Here is a 24,142-nt window from a genome sequence, read left to right on the forward strand (position 1 = left end):
ACTCTATGACACTCTTAATAGTGGAAACCTTTCCTCAAGCTGTTATTGCCACATTCAGTACTGACTCTGAAGGTAGTAGTACATCTGAATTTTTTGGTAGGGTGGAAGATTACTTTTGGGTCAGTGTGTTTATTTTTCTGAAGAAGTAATACTTTGAATTTGGTCTTAATATTTTAATCTATATATAGTATCATAGCAGATTTATGGCAGTATATGAATCAACTTCTTGCTGAGTGTTTTCATAGCTAAGTTTTAATTTGGGACATGAGGTTGGTAACTGCAAAACAAAGTCACACTAACTCTTTTTTTCCCTCCTGATATTTTTTCAATTTACATGAAATAATGTGTTTCTCAAGGAGCAGAACTATTTTCAGACTTCTCGCTGGTGATCAAGCATGACAGAATGCTTGTATGTAGCTGCTTGTTTCAGGATGTCTTAACAAAATGATTAACTTGAAAACATTAATTCAGCAATCTTCTGTAAATAAAAATTTTCTAGCCACACATGATATCAAGTGTACACTCATTGTGAAAGACAGTGCTAAGTCAACTAGCTTCTCCACTGCACGCTTTCACATGCCAGTGGTGATTACTTTAGTGTGAAGGTTAGTTTTGAGGAGCAATTTCTCTCTGAATCCTGCCATGTGATAAAATTTTTCTTGTCAAGTTGGTAGAATCTAACTGTAAATATGCAGTCATATTCTCCTTCAATTCTGTCTGGCAGCCAGGGTTTGAGCACATATAACCAATCTGCTTACTCTCACTGTCTATAATAAGGCTTGTCTTGCAATGTACTGACTGTTGCCAGTCTTACTTGACTCATGAACATAATCAGTACAAATATGGCAGAAAACCTGCCATATATAAGAGCAATAGATAGTCAACTTCTGAAGTGAAGACTTTTATATAGGAAAAACTGGAAAAGTTAAGTATATATCAAAAAAGTTAATAATGGTGATCTAATACTGGACTTCAATACTAAAGATGCATGAAAAGTATTAGCAATGGTGTTCAAGCCATAGTTGCCTCTAGTTGCTCCAGAAAAGCCTCTCTTGCCATGATTCATAGAGTAAGCCAGTTTAGAAAGGATCTCTGGAGGTCACTTGGCCCTGCTCACCACTTGACTTTATCTACTCTTGAATAAATAGTTTTTCATTGATCACTGTGCTAATAAAATAACTCCATCTTCTGGAGTGATAAGACAGGTAAAAAACCCCAACAAACCTTCAAAGGTATGTGTGGAGAGGAAACTGGAAGGACTCTGCAATGTATGGCAGTACACTGCTGCCTCATGGAGCGGGGAGGAAATCATAGTTTCTCAGTGTTTTCTGAATGGATTGGTCTGTATTGTGATGGTGTCCACAATAAAGTGCGCGTGCTGAACTGCAAAGATTTGACCCTCTTAATGGGTATGAAAGGGTCTGAGTCATCTCCTGGAATGGGAACCTTGAATTGTAGGGAGCAATTTCATATTTCAAAATTAAAGCTGAGGTCCCTGGTACTTGTTGAACAAGAATGCTTTTTAGAAGATCTGGAAGGCAAGGTATATTTAATGTTTATTCTGCTTTGAGTAACTTGTTGCTGACAACCCTTGTTTTATTACATAACATCCAAACAAGTAAACTTAGTGTAAAGAACGGCAACTACTTGCTAGACTTCTGTAAAGGTGGAAATGAAAGAATACAAACATGTTCTTTATTTTCTGATGTACATGTGTTATTTGGGGACAAAGGTATTAAACTTTCAGAAGGCTGTCTAGTTAAGAGAGGCATTAGGTTCAATACCACCAATGTGTGTCTCCTTCAGATTTGTGGCTGACTACTGTTGTGTACTTAAAGCATGGTTAATATCAATTGGTATTAATGCAGAGCAGTAACTGTAATGAAGAATTTTTACTTTGATTTTTAGGGGTAGTTCCTAAAGGTAACACCATTAGGAAAAATAAGCCTGGGACAAACCTTCATAGGTCATCTGGTATGTAGTTCTGCTCCAAGGTAACTAGGTCTAGTCTAATGCTATATTTGCTTTTAGAAAGCATGCATGCTGTTTTGTTCTCCCTTATCATTCTCCATGTCTAACTTCTGTCTTACTTGCTTTTCTATGAGCTTGTTATGGTTTGTCTTATCCACTCTGGGTAGGAGAAATTATCTTCTCTCTGTACTATGGGCTTTTGTGTGCTTGAAGTCTGTTCTGTACCTCCTCTCTTAGTCCTAGACTGCTTAGATATAAAAGTAGAAGTGCAGGTAAATAAATGTGGAAATGAAAAATACACTTTTATGTAGTATCTACTAAGTTGAAAACATTATTTTTTTTAGGAGCAATATAAATGAGTTGAGGCACCAAAAAAGGAAAGATGTAAACAATGCATAGTAACACTAGTGAGGGTGGAATTCAACATCCCCCATGCCTGCCTGCCTCCCCCCTCACCCCAAAGAAAAAGGAAACCACACATGTATATGCCCCCTGCCCCCCTCCTCCCCCTTATGGGACTTGCATTAAATGTCCTTGATGCTGGTATAATCATTAGATGCTTACTTTAACCCCTGGAGTTAGTAAGGAGAAACTGTCTTTACATCATATATCTCTGTGGAATATGAATCTGTGGTAGATGTCTATTTTTGGACAGGATAATATTGTAAGATGTGGTTAACATCAGGACTAGAAGATGGCATCTTATCCATGTTAATAATGTTCTGTGACTTCTAATGTCAAATCCCTTATGTAATTAGTGTATTCAGTATAGAGAGTGTCCCTTCCTGGAAGGTGTGTGCAATGTAACTGAACCTTCTGATCACAGGTGAGATGTGGCTATGCATTTAAAGAGAACTAATGAAGAAAGTAACTGAAGGTGCATATTAATAGGCTGTGTGCTGAATACAAACTTGGAACTCTGCCTTCTTTAGTGAATGTTCTCTTTATTTTGAGGATATACTCCATTATAATCAAGGTCCTGGCTGCGAATTTTTCTGCTGCTGTAATTTTTCTTTAAAACTTAACTTGTTTTGACCTTTGCAGTTGTTTCAGGTGTATAGCTTGATGAACTCAAACATTGTAAAGGGATGAGGGGAAGGTGAGAAATAACCAACTTGAACAAGGGTATGCAGACAGTCATGGTCTGGGTGAATAAGCCTGAGTGAGTAGCACCTGAGAAGCTGCATAGCTAGGTTTCAGATCTTTAAGTAACACCAATAATCAAAATAAATGAATTCAAGTAATGAGAGGAGCAGGAATACCATTGGCATACATAAAAATGCAATTTGATTTGAAGTTAATAAGAAAATTTCTGGAGGAAACACCATTTCAACTGAATCTCATTTAAAGGAAGTGATGGAAGCTGCAGAACTTTGGCAAACTTTGACAGGATTCCCAGTGTTAAAAGCTGTGCTTTAAAGATCTGCTACAGTCTATTCCACAATGTTTTTCATGTTTATGTAATGACAATGCATGCTGCCATATCTTACTCTGGTAATATTCTGCCTGATTTATTTAGCAGATAGCTTTCTACAGTAAAACACTGGTAATAAAAATGAAGACCTGCATTGTACCATAAGATTATGGATTAAAGAAGTTAGTTACGTTCCCCTACTCAATTAAAAAAAGCTTGGCAGAAGAACAAATATATTTCTTTGCCAGAAATAAGATAGCAAATACGCTTTTTTCAGATTTCTTGTATGACAACTTTTAAGTTGATACAGTTTTGCTGCATACTCCCTATTTCTCATCTACCTCAAGTACTTGTAGCCTTGCAACTGAACATAGACATGCTTTATACTAGACTCATGACAACAGGACTCCAGCTCAAAACTTTCATCATCACTTTGTAACTGGAATTGGAGGAAGCATTGTTAAGAGAAATGCCGTTGCACACCTTAATCTGCAAATTTAAATACTCCATGGACAGAGTGGAAACTGAGCTTTCTTCAGGTTAACTGTGAAGAGGAAAGATGAATTTTGTGGAATTTAGTATTGTGAAGGAACAGTACCACTTAAATGCCTTCCATTAATGTTTAAATACCTGAGTACTATGGTCACAGTAGTAAGGATGGGAGTTATTTTCTTTTTTAATAGCTTAGGGTTTTTGACATACTGCCAAAACTGAACTGGAGTTGGGACAGAATGGGCACTGAAGATTCTGACTTTAGCAATGCTGTATGCAGATGAACTCAAGTAAACTAGAACACGAGAACCTTTTATTTGGAAACTTGAGGTAAAACGCAAATGTAGTAATAAGTTACATTTATTTTAAGTACACTTTCAAAAATTAAAGTTTGTTGTGAGACTCCACTGAAGTAACAGGCAAATTAATCTCAATCTGTCACTTTTGAAATACAATGCAATGAACACAGTTGTTGCTATACTTTTATTGCTTCCAGAGGTTGTCTGGAGTAAAGTATATTCCCTGGGTGCATCATGCTTTTTTGTCTGTCACAGACTTAGCCAAAAGCTGTTAAAACTATTCTTGTAGTTTTAAATAAAGTAGATTCCTATTAGGTAACTTAAGTCAATGGATAAACTTAATTTAGTTGTATCATCTATTTTTCAAAACCCTTTACTTCCTGTGTTTTGTTCAGATGAAGCCTGAATTTCTATCAGATTGAGATCTTACGCTTAAATTCTAACTATGCTTCTTGCTGGCAACACCTGTAGTGTCGCCAGAAACTTTGTCAATTCCCTTGACCTGTTCTTAGTACTGTGCTAAACTAGTGTTGTGTCTGTTTGTGGTATCCGTTTTGTTGTTGCAGTTTCACAGCCACTTGAAATTACTGGAAACCCTATTAGATCTCACCTGTACTATTAATGCAATTAATTTTAATCTTGTTTTAGTGGCATTGGAGTATTTTAAAAACTTAATCAGAAGTAAGCCAAGTAGGTTGCTGTGCATCGCAAAATTGCTTCATGTATTTTCATATAAAAGCTGTTCCCCTTCAACTAAGAAGTGTTTTTTTCCTTACAGATTTTTAGGTTTGCAATATTGTTTTCCTTCAACAAAATTATGTCAAGCTATTTGGAAGGTCAGCTCAGTAAGATGGCAAATTAAAACTAGAGAGCAGGTGATACTGTTAATTGATTTAACAACAGAACTAAATTAGTATTTTGACTTTTCTCTGTTCTGTAATCCATTCTGAAATACTAGTTGTCTTGAATGTTAATAAAAGTTACAAAATCTCTGTTGTACTTTATAGTGTTCCTATGTTTTTGTCTGGTAGTTCTACATGGAACTCTTTCCAAAAATCAAGTAGCTGGTTTGGTTTTCTGAATGTATTAACTCTGGCATATTTCCACCTGCCCCACCCCTGCCCTGCGTGAACACTTTTGGGAGATATCAAAAGTGAACATATGGGCACAGAGTGACACAGCAATAGAAGGATCAAGCTGGATAAACAACCTCTGCATAGAATAACCGTATCCAAAAGTGTGGTGTATGGTTTGTGGTTTTTTATTTTTAAATCCTAGAACTCACTCCTAACTGCAGTAACTTGCTTTGTGGAAAGCTATCTTCTGCCTCCCTTCCCCCCCCCCCCTTCCCAGCAGAAGGTGTGGTGACAAGTTTTTTTTCCTTAGTGACAACAGAGTTTCAGTGATAGGTGCTACAGGACAGGGCAAGAGAAGCTTCGTGAACTCCAGATAATACAGGTTTGCTTCTTTGCGGTGTCTTCTCTGACTTCTTTTACTTTCTGAGAAAGAATAGGTGTTATGATAAGAAGAATTGTATTCCAGTTAACTTCCTTAGCAAAAGATCGAAGTGGGACTACTAGCCTTTTCTTGGAACTGAGCCTTTAAAGTACTTTCAGTACCTAAGCAACTCAGACCTGAGCGACACGAGCATCTCATCTCTCCATTGGTTGGCCTAGTAGAACAACAGAACTTGTTATTTGTCAGTTGTCTGTAAGGACGGTGAAGTACTGCTGTCTAGGAATAAGCTTAGTAAGAGACATCATAATGTCAAAAGTGTAATCTGCTAATATTGTTGGTATATCACTTAAATCTCTTAACTTGCAACTGTCTAAAAAGCAGCTAAGGGCATGTGTTGGTTTTGTTTTCATACTTGCCTTTTTTTTTTTTTATTCTACAGTCCTCCTGGGAGATTCTTTCAGCATGTTGTTTCTTGAAATTTAGGATCATCTCATTTCCAGCCTGAAAGTTTCTCATAACTGTTTTGCCTGCTTACTGTATTAATGCTATCCTCTCACTTTAAGTAATTTTCTTCTCTTGGTGTTTTACCCTTGGCACTTACAGAAAGCATTTGTAACCTTCTTGTTGCCAGGCTAAATAATACAGGCTTTATTAGTCCTATTTATTACCACCTGTAAGAGCACTTTTCTGTTCTTTCAACTGGAATTCATCTCTCTTGACCAAGGTCAAACTGTGATGAGAGAGTATTCCAGATAAATCTTGTACAAAAGCACTGGAGAATTCTCAGTTACTCTGTAATGGTATATATACCTAAGCATTGGTGGTTCTTCCACATCCCCACACCTCCCCCCCTGTTCACTTGCAATATTACTCTGATTAACTGGAACATGTAGTCACTAATGCTTATGTCAACTGACAAGGGCTTGGCTTACAGCAAAACTTCTTAGTTTTAGTACTGGTGTATAGGATCTCCATGCTGCTTGGTATTACTGTACTTCATAGCATTGCAAGTGTCTCGTTAGAATACTGTTCATTGTTTTTGATGCATACTTACTATTTTGGGGGAGGGAAGGATGAGAGGAAAGGGAACTTGTAAGGCAACTTTTAAGTTTTGATAGTTTGGGAAAAAAAAAGGGGGGGGGGACTTCTGAGGGAACAGCTCTGGCTTTAGATAACCATATAACCTGGGTAGTTATGTTGAAATAAGCAAAGCTGTAACAATAATAAAGCTTTCATCTTATTTCATAGTTTCCTTCTATGGGTAATAGTCTGTTCATCATTACAAATACATTCTGCTAAACTCATATGATGATGTATTCTATTTGGATGCTACTTAACAGCAATTGATTGTTTAAATAGTTTTGGATTTAACAAAATAGAAATTAAAGAATGAATGACCTCTCTTCTATAAGCCTGGAAATAGTAGCAAGTGTCCTGAGTTCTGCTGTCAAAAAAATCTTGCACTTCTGGAATCTACTGATGTCCTGTGACTACTGAATTAGGGTTTCAAGATTTAATGCCATCACAAGTTTAACATTATTTCCTGCCTTCAAGTGTTACAAATGTTTAAGTACCCATGCTTACAGAAGCTGTAATTTCCAACTTTTTCTCAACATTGAGCCTCAGTAGCTGTGAATATTTTAAGTCTAGCTGTGTCTAAAAGATGGAAGTACTTTAAACAAAAATATTCATGCTCTAGTGTGTTTGCAGTAACACAGCTTTGAAACTGACAGGGCTAGAAAGCTGTAGTGTAATAGTCCTCATCAAAGAGTACTTGTACTCTTTTGCTAAACTCTGGTTCAGTGGGAATGTCTATCTACATATATTCACAGAGTACACAAATATAGTTTCATGGCACTACTGACATAGTGAAGGAAGGCAGGCTGTCCTGTGAAAAGTATTTGAAAGAACCAGTCTTAAATCTTTGTTTCTCAGGAAAGGAAAGAACCTATTTCTGTAAATGCTGTCAACACTAATGGGATCTTTTTTTAAATAGATGTTTTTTATTTGTTTGTTTGTTTTTTAAAGCAAAGGGACAATTCTTCCTTACTGTGTTTTTGGATCACTTTAGGTTGGAGTACCTTACATGCCTGACTTTTAGCCTAAAATATCTAGTTGCCATCTAAAGGCTAACAGGAGGAGGAAAAAAAAGTGCAGAAGTATGTACAGGTGTTCAGTTCTTATACCACTGACTCTAGCTGTATTGTCATAAATGTTATAGCTGTACCATGAAAGGTAGTTGCTCCCACAGGGATCTCTGCTGAGTTCTGTCAAGGGAAGGTGTACTAAAGATCTTAACCTGCCATGCTTAAGCTTTGAATGGCTGAGGCAAGGAATTCAAGGACCCAGAGTTTTGAGCCCATTAACTCATGAATGCTGCTCAAAGATGGGAGTGTGACAAGTAGAGGAGATACAAACTACTCTATTTCCTCTGATTCTCAGCTTGTGTGAGACATAGCTGAGCTGGGGCTTGTAAGCCCCTATCTTTGCTTTATGTGTATTATCTAACTTTTTAAAAAAGCCTACTTCAGAAGGGTTTGGTCTTTCTGTAGACAATATCAAATGCAGAAAGTGACTAATGCAAGTCCAGACCTGTGGCAGCTAGAAGCAGAAGCTCAACCTATAGTAGAATATAGTGATTTAAATGTCTAAGTTTAGTTAAGTCAAGGTGCATCCAAAATCAAGGTAGTTTTTTACTACTTAATAGTATTCCAGGTTATGGCAACAAACTGTTTAGAGTTGCACCTACTCTTGGTGTGTGGTTGGTGTGTCGTTGGGGAGGTTGGGAAGGTTGCTGGCCTAGCTTTGAAGTAGGAATAATTTTAATATACACATTTGTGATTGACTATCGTCTAAGCTGTTTTGTTCTTTATAGTTGCATAGAGTGGAGTAGCGCTTGTCATAGGAGGGTGGAAGAGAAGCTGGTGTAATTTCAGGTTGCTTCAACAGACTTTGAAAGCTTTTACTGGTGACAATTGGTGATAATTCAAAGTGTTAGGTTTTAAATTGTCTATATAAACTTGTACAGATGCAGTCTTCTATATTCTTGACCAACTCTTGAAGTTTGGTGTGCTGAATTCTAACATGAAAATGGTCTGCACAGGCATTAGAGTGAAACTAATAGTTGTACTCTATCCCTATACCTTCCGAGGTATTTGTGTAAGTGAAGGAGTTCGAAATAATGACATCAAGGTAGAAACTTTGGATAAACACGTGGAGTAGTTGAAAATTATGTTCTACCAAGTACACAAGACTTTGACTTAGTTTTTTTGATTAGAGGAACTAACTTTCCTTTCTAATTTATTTAGATGACTGCACTCACTAGGATGTCTCCCAAGAAATGTAGTTGGGTTTTTAACTTCTATCAGTCCTGTGGTACTCTTTTGGAAATAAAGTGGAGTTCAGCTGAAAAACTGCACAGTGCAGACTGATGGGTCTAATGCCCTAAAATCTGGCTTGTTTAGATTTTCTCTTCTTAGTCTGTACTGTAACTTTAGTAGTAAGTTAAATTGTGTATGAAGAGTATAAGGAAGTGTAATCACTATTAGGCTTAGAGTTAATGGTGTTATGGGGGGGGGGAAAGAGGTGTGTTTGGCTCAGAATGTGTGTCATACTTGAAAATGTACAGAATGTTTATGCTGTCATTTTAATTAGAAAAGTATTCATTATAAAAAATACATGGCTATACCACATCTGAAATGTTTTTCTGGAAAATAAAAAAAGCACCCCTGAAACTTTGAGGTCTTATCATGCAGCTGTTTAATGTAATAAATATTGTCATATTAGTATATGCTAATGACATATGGTGTCCTTGTTAATTGAAACTAGAACACCAGACTGCTGATTTGAAAATTCAGTGTTAGAAGCTTTATATGCTCAACTTTCTAACTAGTCAAAATAGACATATAATAGGAAATAATTGAAACTATTTTTTAGTAGATGCTGCAAGTTTGGTGAGCAGTGTTTTCAAACTATTTAACTTTCACTTCTGTGGAAGAAGTTCATGCTGGGCAGATCAGGCTGTTCTCAAGTTGCAGTACACAGTATTTGTGTCCCAAAACTGTTCTGCCGGGGAGCCTTTAAATACAAGGAAAAACATACAAATAAAGTTTGAGAAGCGTAGAAGACAGACCTAAAGTTAGTACAGTTACTTTGGCATCTTTGGTAGCTAATGGGGGTTAGAGGTGCTAAGAAATAATTGATTGGAGAAAAGATTTATTTCAAAGGCTTGAAGTGGGGAAGTAGAGGTAGTAAAGACACTGTGATTACTAGAACACTTCATTGCTCATTAATCATATGTGAGATGGGGATTTGCATGCTCCTAGCTGGGTATCTTTGATTAGCAAAACAGATATAGGATTAAGAGAGGCTGCAGCCTTTATGAAATACCTAAATTTTGCATTTGATAGGTTAAGATACTGTGCAGAGGGGAGGGAAGGAAGCAACTGTGCTCACTTCTGCGCCTACAGGTATTTTCCCTCTTCTTTCACAAACCTACTTCATATTCTTCCTTTAATCTTTCCCTAAAGCCACTCTGTTCTCTGTGTGTTTTTTTTACTCAGGTGTTATGAAGAGAGTTGTTTTATCTTGCATCATGATGAAGATGCTCTCTCCAGTTAAATATCCTTTTGTCTGTCTTGTCTCCCTTACTAGTGGATTTTATTAAATGGCTTAAAATAAATAGTAAAGAGGATGACATGCGGAATAGTTCTGAGGCTATATGAGTGTCTTGTGGGTATTTTTTTAACAAAAAAAGAAAACAAAACAAAAAAAAACCCAAGACATCTTGCATAGGAGTTAAGTGAAGTTTGCTTCCAGTTCCTTGTCATCTTAATGGTGTGGTATTATTTTTCATGTTTGCAAAAATGTCTTTCAGGAGCATAGGAAGATGGATGCATAGCTTTGCTCCAAAGTATTCTACCTTGATGTACACACAAAGTACTTAAAAGAAACACTGTCTTCCTTTCTTTCCGTTCTTCCTCACCATATTCTTGTCTAATCCTAGACAAGGCCAGAATCAATGTGTTAGTTTGGGGGTGATAGGTTGTAGGTTTGCTCATGAGGCATAGTTAAGCATTAGTGTAGGATAAAAGGTCGCCTGTATAGGAGTCAACTCTTGAGTATTCTGGTTTGGTCACAGAGCAAATTGCAAGAGCAAAGGTTTATCAAATCAACTATTGCAATATCTAGTTCTTAAATAATAATTTTGGTCCTAAGATCAAGCTCTAGAAAGCTTACAGCTCTGCTTATTCTTTATGTATCTTGGAGCTGTGGAGAAACTTTGTTCTTCTGATAAGTGTTCTGTATTACTGGTAGTCTGTGAATCCTTTCAGTACATCAGAGAGCAGCAGTTTAGCTGGGAGGTAACAAAAAGTATTGAACAGATTTAGGTAGCATCTATTGGAACATCTCCTTGCTAGGAATTAAGCAGCTTTTCTTCCAGCTCTGAAGCGAATGACTATTGGCAAGGAATTCAGGCTTTGGCAAACCCGGCCTTGTTATGACCCTGAGGAAAAATACCTTATTAGTGTCAACTTGTTAATCTAACGAACTATAAAATATAAGCATAGCTACAGTTGTTGCTTGTGCAAGGAAAGTGTGTGGATAGCCTGGGAGACAAAAGGTAAAAATCATTTGTGAGGTAAAGCAGAAAAAAGGGCTGGTGGTACCTGCACATAGGTGAAAGAAGAGAGGAATTTGTAGTAGACTTTTTTGTCTGTATTAAAGTTTGGTGATGGTGAGTTCTTGTCTAGCTTAAGATTAAGACTAAGGCTGGCATCCTGCTAAAAAGCGTTTGACAGAGCTTTAATATTTAGATCTGCTCATTATTTAGATTTGCTCAAGTTCAGCATCTTAACCTTCTGTATTCAAGTTCTTGGGACACTCACTTGCCATTCCCATTCTCTGTAATCTCCATGTACAACACCTCATTCCCACAAACTTGTTTTATTTGTTGAGTACTGAAAAGGCACCTATGTGCAGAGTGGAGCAGACAGTCTTGTCAATAAAGTGTGTCATAAAGTTGTTTAATTCTTTCATAAAACTTTGTGCTCTGGCTTTTGACAACTTTCTTCGTGACTGTGAAGGTTGGAACCTTCCTAAAATGCAGTTGTGGAAGCTAGTATTGTATGTTCTTATGTGTAGCTACCATGAAAGAATAGCTCTGAGCACTGTAAAGTCCTGATCCTATCAATGATAGGATCAGCTTTAAGACAGCTTAATCCTTAGTGTTTAACAGGTGTTTCTCTGGGTGTGACTTCCTTTTCTTCAGCTTTACACAGAACTTCTCTTCTGTTTCTCTATACAGATATTTGGTAGGTAGTTTGGTTCATGATTTCATACAAGGTAAATGTCTTTAATTGTGCCTATGTCAGTAATTTGGTATGTGTATTGGAGCTTGCTCTTAATTACATCACTGCAAGATATAATGTCAATATATAAATTGTTTTTCTTTGGTTGAGAAAATGGCATCTGTGGCACATAATTCCAAGATACCATTGGTTTGAGCACTACCCAGTTTAGAAACCTTAAATATGTTTTAATCCCTTTGTTTGTTGTTGCAGTATCCTTATGATAGCTAAAGATCCATATGCAGATGCAGTGCTGAGGAAGCCGGAAACTTAACCTGTTTTAATTGGATTTCTTCCTCAACAACTACAATTAAACCATTTCCCAGATGGTATCATGTGGCATAGGAATCTTGCTATGCATTAGGCCTATGACCTTTTTTGTGTAGCATTTGGATAGAAGTCTTTGTTGAGGAGGATAGCATCGCCTGCTTTTGAGACAGCGTAGGAAAGGAAACCTCAACAGATATCAGCTTTAGTCAGTGCTAAATATCAGTGATTAGGACAACAGAAGGAAAACTCCTGATATCCTCCTGATTTGTCCAAACCTTTTCTAAATGGTATTTTGAAGATGCAAAAACTTGAGACCCATTCTAGTCAAGTAGAAAACAGATGAGTACTGCCCCCCCCGCTTCCCTTGGAAATGTAGATTATTTTTTTAATTTTTTTTAAAGTGTTTCTCTTTAAGACATGCTAGTATGAGTGAACAGGCTTCTCTCTCAACTTCTGGCATTTCTGTGTGTAAACTAGTCAAGCTGAAGCTGAACATTGTCAAAAGGAAGACCCAGTCTCCTCCCTCTTTACCTTGTTTTCAAGGTAGATCTACATAATGCCCTTAGACCTGTAATCTTGGGTTTATCTGTGGTACTTGTCTAACCTGCATGTACAAGTCAACTGTTTTTTGTGTTTATTCTTCCAGCAGTAACTTCTGTAAGCTCTAGTCTCTGAATTTTTTCATTGTAGTGGCTAATTAATGTTCTTTTTTTTTTTTTTTCCTGCCTCCTCACTTCTAGTTGCCTAGAAGACTGTGGAGATCATCTTATGTTAATTTAGACTTTGAGTGGCCAAACCATGTTTTACTAGCCACTGAGCTTGCTAGGTCTCTGCAATTTAAGACAGCTTGGCAAAAATTGATTAGGAACTTGGCAGGGTTCAGGCAACCTGCCATGCTGCAACCTGGGGCATGTATTGTCTAACAGGCTCTGCAGGTAGGACATGGGTATGTACCATATCACTATTTGTCTTGTGCTGTTGCACTTGATTTTATTTAAGGGCTGTGTGTGCCAGATACAAGTGAATGGCGAACTGCAAATAAGGCACCATCTGGTCTATGGGGTGAGAACAGGGAAGAAGCTTGGTGTTGTAATAGTAGGTTCTGATTTCAGACTCATAATGTTGAAGTAAATGGTGCTATGCAGCTCAAAGGCAGCTGGGCATTAAGAATTGGGTAGGGTACGCTTGGAGTGGGTGATGGTTTTGGGTACTTCTTGGTTCAATTGCATGACAATACTGAAATCAAGCTTCTAAATTGAAATTTGCACTAATTGCTGAGCTGACTTTTTTTCTTCACTGGTAATAAATGCCCCCTGCTCCAACTTTGCCACACCTGTTTACTTGGTCTTAATTTGACCACTTACCTGCTAGCTTGTCTTCATTTCTGGCAGTATTGCCTATCTGTACTTCATGAAGGATTCTGTGCTTTCGTTCATGTTGTCTCACAGAAGGTAAAAGCTCCTAATTCAAATTCATTCCCCTCTTCTGAAGAGAATGTTCTTCCTCATGCTTGCCAGGCAGCATGTTTTTTTATAATGTTAGTGAAAGCTTAAGCCACCACACAGATAGAGAATTTTGGCTCCTACTAAACAAGGTTTTCTAGAGGAGCTGAAAATGAAGGACAGATGAGATTTTACTTCTATTGCTTGTGATGGGTTTTGTTGGGAGTCTGCTAGAAATGAAGAATTCACATCAAATGACACTGGGTACAAGTAGCAGAGTTTTGGTCAGAATTTGGCTGCTGGAAAATAAGTTCTTTTCCCTTAAAGAGATACCAGTTGCTCTTATTTAATTTAAAAAAGGAAAAAAGTGAATGTTATTTCCATTCACCACTAATATTAAAGTTCCTGTAGAGGTGAAGTCAAGGTCTTGCTGTAGGATCTGATTTGGCAGAGAAATTTTGGTCTGTGACACAAGTGTACAGAAGAATAAACTGTGAAGACACCTGTTCCTCACTTTCCCCTTCTCTTCCCATTGCTGTGCTAAAAGGGAAAAAGATGTGTCAACAAAGAGACAAAAACTGGTTCGGTATTCTGCAGCTAACATTTGCTATGTTTATATGTGCCTCTTCTCCCTGTGGTATAACAAATCTTCCATGTTACTGAGATGGCTTAAATATCTCTGGGCTGCTTCTTAAGATGAGCTGTTGCTGGCTGACTTGCAGCTATCCAGATTAGACTATTCTTTTACTGAATATCGATTGATTCTGAAGTTTCAGGGTTCTAATGGTTTTGATAATCGTTATATCTGTGTGCAGAAAAAAATAAGTGCTGCAGAATTGACTGAATTATGCAACAGAACTTAATGTGTAGCTGGTTTAAAAAAAATAGAGCACTGAAGGCCGAGAAACTACAGGTGTTGTAAACATGAAAATATTTTCTTGAAGTGTTGAATCCTGGCATTCTGCCACTGAGAGAGCATTCCCTTCCTTCATTAATGAATTTAAGTCAAACCATACACTGGTGGAAAACTTAAATTGAACTAGTTTGGATGTGTTACAAATGGTGACATGGAAGGGTAACAAACTCAGTTTATTTGGAGAACAACAACTTCTTTGATTATTTTCTTTTTTTTTTACAAGGGCAGATTCTTTGAATTAAGTTGTGATGTACCCTTGTAAATAAATATTCTGAGATTGTTTTTATTATAAACTCCATTGCTGATCCTCTCAAAACTGAGCGGAATAGTTGCTGACAACTATCCGAAGATGCAGAACGCTAAACTATAGACAAACAAGAGAATAAAAAGAAATGCTTTCTATTTTTCTTAACTTCTCTTTTGGATGAGGATCTAAGATCTGAATGACACTTGTGTACTTTCGTGAACCAAAATGCAGTCCAAAAAAGAGTGACACAACTTGTAGTATTTCTGTCCTTGATGAACATAAGAGAAGCAAGGCAGTGAGGTGGCAGAACTGAAGAAGGATGCCCTCAAAACAGCATTATATTTCTTCCATGCAACTCCTTTACTTTTTTACCTCAGACTGCAGCTTCTTGTCTTCTAGAGGATGGAGTATAGGAGATAAAGGCTTTTGCAATCTTGATGTTAGTTAGCCCCCTTAACCAGCTTCCAAGAATTCAGTTAAGCAATGAAATGAAGCTATGGATTCCTGTGTACCGTGAGCTGGGGACACAAGTCATACAAACAGACCTGAGACACCTGAGCTCACCTTTATGTCCTCTTAACCATATACAGAATAGAACAGGAGCTGTGGTTTTTTTGCTGCCTTTAAGCTGTCTAGATGAACAGGAATGTTCTGCTGTCTAACTTCTGCAGGTGTGCTTTTTTAGCTAATTTTTGGCCCTCCCCTCCATCCATAGGTTTCTCTTTGTTCTTGAGCTGTTTAAATTCTTGAACAGTCAGTTGTACTGTTGACTGGTTATAAAGCCATGTGCCAGTGATACCTGTGCTTCTCTGTAGTTTTGAGTAGTGCGCTGTTTACTATTTCCGTTTGACTTTTCCACAGCCTCAAAGGACTCGCTAAGGTTCTGGCTATGGTGTACAGGCCAATCCACTGTTTTCCTTTTGAAACCAGTGGTGGGTGCCAGGTCTCAGTAGTCTTTATGGAACAAGGTTTTAAGCTGCTTCTAGGTCATTGAAGACATCTTTGGTTTGCTTTTCTGTAACAGGCCCAGGGAAAGGTCTGTGCAGTCTGAGACTTCAAATTCACCTGACCTGCTTGAAGCAGAGGAGGCTGTTCAGCTTTTGCAACTCAGAATGTCTTCCCACTGTCACAAAACTATTCTTAGCAACACTGGAGCATGTAGTAGCATGTATTTAGATTTTTTTCTTAAACAGAATTTGACCTCTTGACTTCCCCACACTATGTGTTCTCAAGCTATGGTATCTTTTGCACAGATATCTTCCAGTCCTTTCACCAGACAGAATTCAGTAGGTAAGAGTGCTACTTTGCTGGCTCAGGGTGATGGCATGTGTAACCTGTTGGATCACACAGTCCTGACAACCTGGGCGTTCCTCTAGTGAGCAGTGTTGTGCATCGTCTCAGAGGCATTTCAGTGTTCTTATCTCCTGTAGGACCTTGTAAATCTTTAGTTTGAAATCTTTAGTTTCAGGCAATGAATATTCTAACTGCCAATTAGCAGTATAGTTCCCCCTAATTCCAAACCATGAGATCACAAATGAAGGTATCTTTTGCTCCTCTCTTCCTCTTCCTTGCCAAGAATTTCTCTTCCCAGTCTTTGTCTATAGGTCATTGTAGACATATATGCATAGATGCAGTCTAGAGAATCTTAACCTGGTGGTTACATCCTTTCAAGTTCCTAGCCACTTGTTTTGCTGATTGCTGTGAAGGTGGCCTTTGCATTGCCACTGTCTCAGCTAGAAGGCTAAGGCAAGGTCTAAGCTCTTGGAAGGCTGCAAGGGAAAGCTGACTTCTTCCTAATGTAGCAAGGCCCAAAGGTTGCTATAATCTTCTGATGGCTGTTTGTTGTAAAGTCAGTGGAACAGGGGTAACTCCTGCTCCTTTACTGATTTCCAGCCACTCCCCCACCCCCCCCCAGGGAGTCTGTAGCTTGAGTGCATTTACAGCCTACTGGTATTTGAGAAGTTTTCTGCAGTATCTATACCTCTTTTAATATATGGGGTATTTTTGAAATGGTTAAGAAATGCTTCCACTCTAATGATTACAGAGTAGCTGAATGAAAAACCTCTTCCACTGTAAATGAATCTGAGAAGAATATTGTGCTGAAGCTTTTTTTTTCTGTCAGCAATTCAGAAAAATCAGTCTCTGGCTAACAGCTTATGTATTGTCTAAAGTTACCCAGTGTAAAAATGGACATGTGAGCTAGTCCTAAGTCTATAAAGTGTTCAGTGACTGGACTCCTTCGATAATTGTAGTTTACATGCCCATTTTGTTTACTTCATCTTAGTCCAGGTTACTGGATTGTATTTTTGAGGAACTGAAGGGGAGGGAATGCTTTCTGAGCTATATGTGATTGCAGTGAGGAACAGGGCTAGAGTTGTTTCTTTTCCCCTCAGAGAGGTTGTCCTTGGGAGGGATGGGGAGTGTGTCCTTGCACACCTGTACATCTACACAGATCTGAGATCTTGGGTTACTTGAACTGACACCTCTTGCATGACTTACTAAATGCTTCTGCTGAAAATACTATTTTCTGATAGTCTGTTAGTGTCTTCTCTGCATGTGTTTATATCTGGCATGATTTTGATTTTTTTTTTCCTTTCCCCTTTCTTCAGGGTATCTCTCATGCTTCACCTTTTGCCTTTCTCCTCTTGCTCACAACTCAGAATATATTTTGTCATTGTGGTTGGAAATTCTCACTTCTCAGCAGAATGAGAGATCTCTAACATAATCTAAGATCTTTTAAAAGGAGGTTGGACCAGATGATCTGGAGAGATCCTTTCCAGCCAAGGTTTTTATAATGATTCTAACTTAACTCTTGTACTCCACTTGAACTCTGCATCAAAAAGGCATCCAGTCTGCAGAGGAGTTTGTCTCTGTGTGCTGTTAAACTCAGCTTGTCTTCCCATCAATATCTTAATGTCTTCCAAGAGAACTGATAAAAGTGATGCAACTGTTTAAGTTTATAGAAATTATGTACTGGAAGAGGTGTAGAAACCTCTTTCCTTACCACCTAACATGCTCATTTTAAGAAGAAACTTCCTTGATACCTGCTTGTCTTGTCTTCCCAGCAGTGAGGTAATGTTACAGTAATAGGAGGCTGTAGGATCTTGTTTGTCCTGAAGATTTTTCTGTATATACTGAATTTGCTTTGGTTAGTGTGTCTGTGCCTGTATTTCTGTGTGTGTAGGGTTTTTTTTTTGTTGTTTTTTTTTTTTCCTTTAGCATCGGAGGGGGAGAATACAAAAAGAATACAGTTCAACCTAATTAATGTATGATTCAGTGCAATTTTTTGTGGTTTCTGTACCAAGAGAAGTTAATCTGATAAAAGTCACTATGTGAATTTTACATCATTAGATGCAGCGCAGCACGTAAGCCTTAGTGTATTCTAGCATCTTTACATCATGTAGACAAGCTTATGGCTATTCATGGGGAGAAGGTAGAAGTGGAAACAAGTAAGAAAATAAGTGGTAGTTTCTTCTTTCTATGTTGGAAGAAGAAAAGCTTGTCATTCCTTAAGGCTCAATGCTTTCATGCAGCTGAATAACTCAGGGTTTGCATAAACGCAACCAAAACATCTTACTGTACCTTACAGCATCTTGCAGCTTGTGGGACGGTATCTTCTTCCCTTGTTTGTGTATAGAAATGTGCTGTCAGGAAGAAGGGAGGGTTAGTGAGAATTCCGGAGAGGTCACAGAAAATTTTTCTAGGAAATCTCCAGTATGTTGTTGTACCGACTTCCTAAATTATTCCATGAAGTATTCCTACAAGCAGAAGGGGCAAGAGGCTGCTAAACTGAAAATACAAGCTTCTGCCTGCATGGAGCTTTGACATGAAAATTACATTTGGAGGTGAGGACCGCAGTTGAAAAAGAACTGCGCAGAGTGGATAACTACTGAATTTAGGGAGTATAGTGAGGAAGAATATTGTGTCAAAATCAGCTGTACAAGACTCAGTTTAAAGCAACTAAGTGGACTAAAGAGTCATCTTAATTTCTGAGTCAGCTGGTGAAGTAGTAGAAGTAATTGAATGAGTGCTTGCAAGTGCTTGCTTGCAAGGCAAGAAAATAGGTGTGTATGTTTGCAGGTAAGTGAGGAGAACCTTGTAAGCAGTGAGCAAAAATGAGGTGCAGCTATGAGATCAGTTTAAAATGAAGTAATGTAGGTCCAAAACAATTCAGCAGTTACTGAACCATATACAGTAAGTTCTTCAGTTTAGTTGCAATTAAAATCTCAACTCTTAAATGTGTATTGTATGTGTATATATTTAGAATGTTGCTTCTACTGTAACTGACTAGATTTGTCACAGATACAGTTGATCAAGTAAATTAATGTTATCTAGATTGAAGTGAGGGAATACAAATCTGAAATCTTAGACTTAACATTTACTGATGAGTACACTGAACTCTGGGTTATGGCTGGCAAGATGTGCAAATTGCTTGAAGAAAATGTTCTGAACTTACAAGGCATATAAACATCCTCCTGTCTTTTCATTCTTGCCCCCCTTTTGCCTAATACTGACTTCAGGGCAGTAAGTCTTTGCAATGTTGAGAAGCTGGATTGCTGCAGCAGCATTAAGTAAGGCACTTTGTTGGGGCCAAGGTACAAAAGAGACAGTATGCCGACCAGTGTACTTAGGTCAACTCCAAGCAGACAACGGGTGTTATAATGGAGTATTACAGGCAGAGGTGCTAGGCATATCCATAAATATTCAGGAAATTGGAGTGCAAGAGCTTGAAAAATTCTTGCACTACCAAGACTCTTCCAAAGACCTTAAAAAAAACCCCAAAAACCAGAACAAGCAAACACCCCAAACAAACAAGTTCTAGGGCTCATCCAAGTAGATTAAGGAAGCCCTTTCCTTGTGAAAGTGTTCAATTCCGTTTTTACAGGGGTTGTTACTGGTTTGCCTTGTTACAATCTTAGTGGCCTTAGACCCTATTGGAATGCTGAAGTTTACTCATTCTCTTTTCATCTCTGTAGCCTACATCACAATAGGCTACATTACAGTTCACAGTATTCTTCAGGGAGTGATTTTGGTGTTAAGTAAAAGCTGATACAGGCTTCTTCTGCAGTTGTCCGTTTCCTCTGTTTGTTTCAAAGACATGGAGAAGTGTCAGTCGCTTCCTGTTGGCTTTTCCATGAGAAGAAAGGTATAAAGGCTTCACTGCAAGTTGAGGGGAGGCTTTTGTATCTTGTGTTCCTGTGGAACCTAAGTAATGTGTTGGCTATATATTAGCTATAGTGTTTGTAATAGGTACATTAGGTCTACAGAAAATAATTCTAGTTGCTTTCCTGTACAGTAACAAAGATGACTGTTAATGGTAATCAAACAGTGTTTACTAAAACTCAAGAATATTATGCAAGATAATAATTAGATGCCAGTGCTGTTAGATGTCTTCAGAAGATACGTTGTGGATTTATTTAAAATGCTGGTTTTTAATCTAAACAGTCTGCTTATGAGGAGAGCATCTGTGGGCGAGTGCTTTGGCATCATTACAGCTAGGAATATGGAGTTGTGAAACATTAACTAAAATGGCTTGTTTACAGAAAACTTTATGCTAGAAGAGGACCTGAACTTAGAATTCTCAAATTGCAAAGCCTGTCAACTGGAGCACAGAGGGTTGATGTACAGTTATAGCTTTTTCTTATTGTGGGTGTGGAGAGAATGCTCAGTGTAGTTGAGGAAATAGTCTTGAAATGTGACAGGACTGCACTGGCGCATTCGGCTGATCTACTGGGTTGTGCATCTCCTTTGAATTTAGGTATCTAAAGAGGGGAAAGAATAAGCCAAGTGCTGGGAGTGAGGCTTACAGATGGCAGCACAAGTCTGAATGAGAACAGTTCAGATTTAGGAACCTCAGGGCTCTTTTCTTGTCATTCTAGCATGTGGAAGACAGAGTTGTGACCCACTGAAAAGATGTCTTCCCTACTGGACTAACTGGGCACGTGGTATTGTGTGGCTTCAGATGCTTGCAGTGAGATGTAACATCAAAACATTAACTTAGAGGTCATAGCCAAATCTTGAAGTGGTATTGTATTCAAAGGCAAACCGGGAGTCATAGTAACACACTACACAATAAGAAATGCAGTTGAGTTGAGAGGTTTCAATATAGAAGGTAACTCTGTACATCATCTTGACTTGACAGATGCCTTGCAGGATAAAACAGCTGCCATTTCATTCTTCTACACAGCTGAAATTATCATGTGTGTGACAGCACACTGCTGTATAATTTCTAAGCACAGACTACTTAAAGTGGCTGGCTGACCCAGACAGATCAATGTTGAACTAAAGTTTCCCTAGACAGCACTAGGATTGCCTGTGTGATTGGTATCTTCTTCAGCTAACTCTTCTGGTGTTTTGTGGAGGAGCCCATGTACTGGCCTTAAGTGGGAAAGCATGTGGCTGACTTAGCAGAGCTCTAGAGTGAGCACTGCTCTTTGCAGAGTGAAACCTGCTGGAATGCATGTTCTTATAGTCCATACGAGGTAGTACAATAGATCTATGGCAACCATTTTATAGTATGACTCATAGTTTGACATTAGTACCCAATTTCAACATCAGTTGACCTTTGTACGGGAGGGCACACTACTCCCCCTTTTCAGAAAATGCACAAAATGTGTCTCTGCCGATGTTTATGAAGAGATGGTTTTTTTCATTTGGTGTTTGAATACAAAGAAATAAAAGAATGCACAACAGCATTTGACAGTGCCTGTGATCAACTTCAGCTAGACCCCCCCCAGGCAGTGCTGGAAGCTTCGTCAACTTTCAGCCTGGTTAATGCTAGGCTCCTTGTCTTCCATCTATGGTGTGCTCTGAAGAGAATGCTACCACTTACACTTTCCTCAACCTGACTAATCTGGCTATACCAGCAAGCTGGCATAACTTCCAGCTATAGCAGGCTCTTTCTGTTCTACGGTATATCCTTTTGTGCTCTAAAGTATAAGAAGTTGTAGACTAAAGGTATCATATATTACTTAAAAGCTTTAAACCTTTTTGTTAGTGGGAATATTTGCTATGATTAAGGAGTTAGGATAAGAGAAATAATTATGAAGAGGGAAAGCTCAGCTTCTGAGGAGTAGGGTTTACAGCTTTCTCAACTTACCAGTCATCAAGACTTTTAGCTATGAGGTTCATTGAAGAGCTGTATTTTGTGGGATTGTGTATTTTATGCTCTGTTTATATTCTTTCAAATTCCTAAGCATAAGGTAAAATAACCAGGTGAAGACAATGATTTGCTAATTAATCCTACTTTCTGTTTTTGCTGTCTGCTGTTCTGTTGGACCCCTTAGTGGAAAGAACATGAACTTTCAAAAGATGCTTTTGACTCCTGTGGTGTGGGGATTAGGATGGATAGCAATACTTCTGCCTAAGTTGTATTCTTATTTGATTCCCAGAGCTTATTTAAAATACTTCTGGCAAGCTAACTGGGATCCTGAGAGTTATTTTACTGGAGGCATTCAAATTTGAACTGAGCCTTAGTTATATGCAGCTGAAACGTTTTAAACTTTTTCATGGCAGACTTCTTGCTTACTGTGCTATAGATATAATAGATACTGGATCAGAATATAGAATGTTGTGTTCTTAAACTTGGGTTCTTTTCCTTCTTGTGGCTTTTTTCACCTGCAAATAATTTTTTTTTTTTACCAGGTTCCACACAATTAGGAATAGTAAAACTGGATTTGCTGGTTGTGGTTCTGTTCCTATGCTCTCTGCATAGAAATACTAATTTAGCACAGGATACAGAAGTTACCTCTCTTCACTGAGTTGCTGAGAGAGGCTTGATCTTGAAATACCTCTGAGGACTGCAGCTGGGTGTTATGGTAGTCTTCCATAAATAACTACCAAAATAATATCTGTGGACCTCTAGCAGTCACAAAGCAGTTCCAAAAGTAGTAATGCAAAGCCATCGTATTGATTTTTTTCCCAATAATTGTGTACAGTCGTTAATTCTTCTGTCTCAAATACCTTTTGCACTAATTAAGCTCTCGTGAGCAAGAACTTCTTGCTTATATAGCTAGGTCTCTTCTCCTGAGTTACTGTGTATCTTTCTTTATGTAAATGAAAGTTGCTTAAATCTGACTAAAGAAAGATGCTGTTTTAAAAGCACAGTAGTTACTTCTGTAATCTTGTTGGATACTGCTGCTTATTCCTGAATCTGGCATTGTCATCTCCCACAATTAGAGTTAAAATACTTAAATACTGTTGCTCTCTATCAGGCATTGAGTATTACTAGTTAGTGTGTTTTTCCTTAATATTGACAAATACAGGTTCTTCTAAATCACAGTTGTCTTGCCTCCTTAAAATAATTAGAGAAGCCTGCCAGAAAGGAAGCGTGTCATTATAGAATCGTAGACTAGTTTGGGTTGGAAGGGACCTAATCCAATAGGTCATCTGTATGCTATATATACTGAATACTGGTTGCTCTGTATTAAGCATCCAAATGCTCTTGAGAAGAATCTTGGTCCATGTGTCTTAACTAAAAATTGTTTAAAGGTTTTTGTCTTAAGTTTTTGCTTAAACAATAGCATTTTATATTTGCCTCTTGAGGCATGGCTGTGAGTTTTCATGCCGCATGTCTTATGACTGTATCTCTCTTGTCTTTCAGTGAATGATAGTGTCTAGAAAGGGTATGTCCCTTCAGGAGAGAGGTGCCAATGTCCAACCGGCCTAATAACAATCCAGGGGGGTCACTGCGACGTTCACAGAGGAACACTGCTGGGGCCCAGCCACAAGACGACGCAGTAGGAGGAAGGTATGACTGTTATCTATGAGTGTGTTAACGTATAAAAGCAAAATTGATGTGATTTAATTAGAGAATGAAGTTTTCCACCCTGCAATCCAAGCACTGAAACTTGCGTGAAACCTTTTTGCTCCTGAAATGCTACCCATACTGTTATTGCATGGGATGAAAACATGGATAAGTCTCTATTGTGCATGTTCAGCTAGAATAGCAGTAGTAGATCTATGAGGGGAAAAGTTTAACTGACACATAGTCCACAAATCACAGGTAGTAACAAATTACTTCCCCCTCTTTCTTCCCTGGTAATAAAAACATGTGAGGGGGACAGGGAGACTGTGGTACGTGAAGTCTGGGAAAATTTGTGTCCCTGTTAGAGAAGACTGAATAACTGGCACCTCTCTGTTCCTTTGCACTGCGTATTAATCCTGTACAGCTTTTGAATTATTCAAAACCAAAATGTTTGTCATCCTTTAATATACTTATACCAGTGAGCAAATGGACCAGGTTGTATTTGTTCTGTAAGTGGTTGCCTCTACAATGCAGAAC

General features: G+C 38.2%; 1 protein-coding gene across 11 annotated transcripts in view; it reads left to right on the top strand.

Annotated features, from left to right (window-relative positions):
• The window catches only part of TRIP12 (thyroid hormone receptor interactor 12), an 81,622-nt gene that overhangs the window by 3,691 nt on the left and 53,789 nt on the right, over positions 1-24,142 (top strand). For 5 of the 11 annotated variants that reach the window (XM_075031787.1, XM_075031792.1, XM_075031793.1 and 2 more), the window contains exon 2: positions 23,462-23,608. In XM_075031787.1, the coding sequence (XP_074887888.1) occupies positions 23,511-23,608 (98 nt within the window). In that variant the 5' untranslated portion in view covers positions 23,462-23,510. Of the gene's footprint in view, positions 1-5,335; positions 5,426-5,562; positions 5,635-23,461; positions 23,609-24,142 lie in introns of those variants that run through there. The other 6 variants (XM_075031788.1, XM_075031796.1, XM_075031791.1 and 3 more) reach the window with 4 other exon arrangements.

Source organism: Buteo buteo, chromosome 7 (genome assembly GCF_964188355.1).
Source record: "Buteo buteo chromosome 7, bButBut1.hap1.1, whole genome shotgun sequence".
Taxonomy (NCBI): domain Eukaryota; kingdom Metazoa; phylum Chordata; class Aves; order Accipitriformes; family Accipitridae; genus Buteo; species Buteo buteo.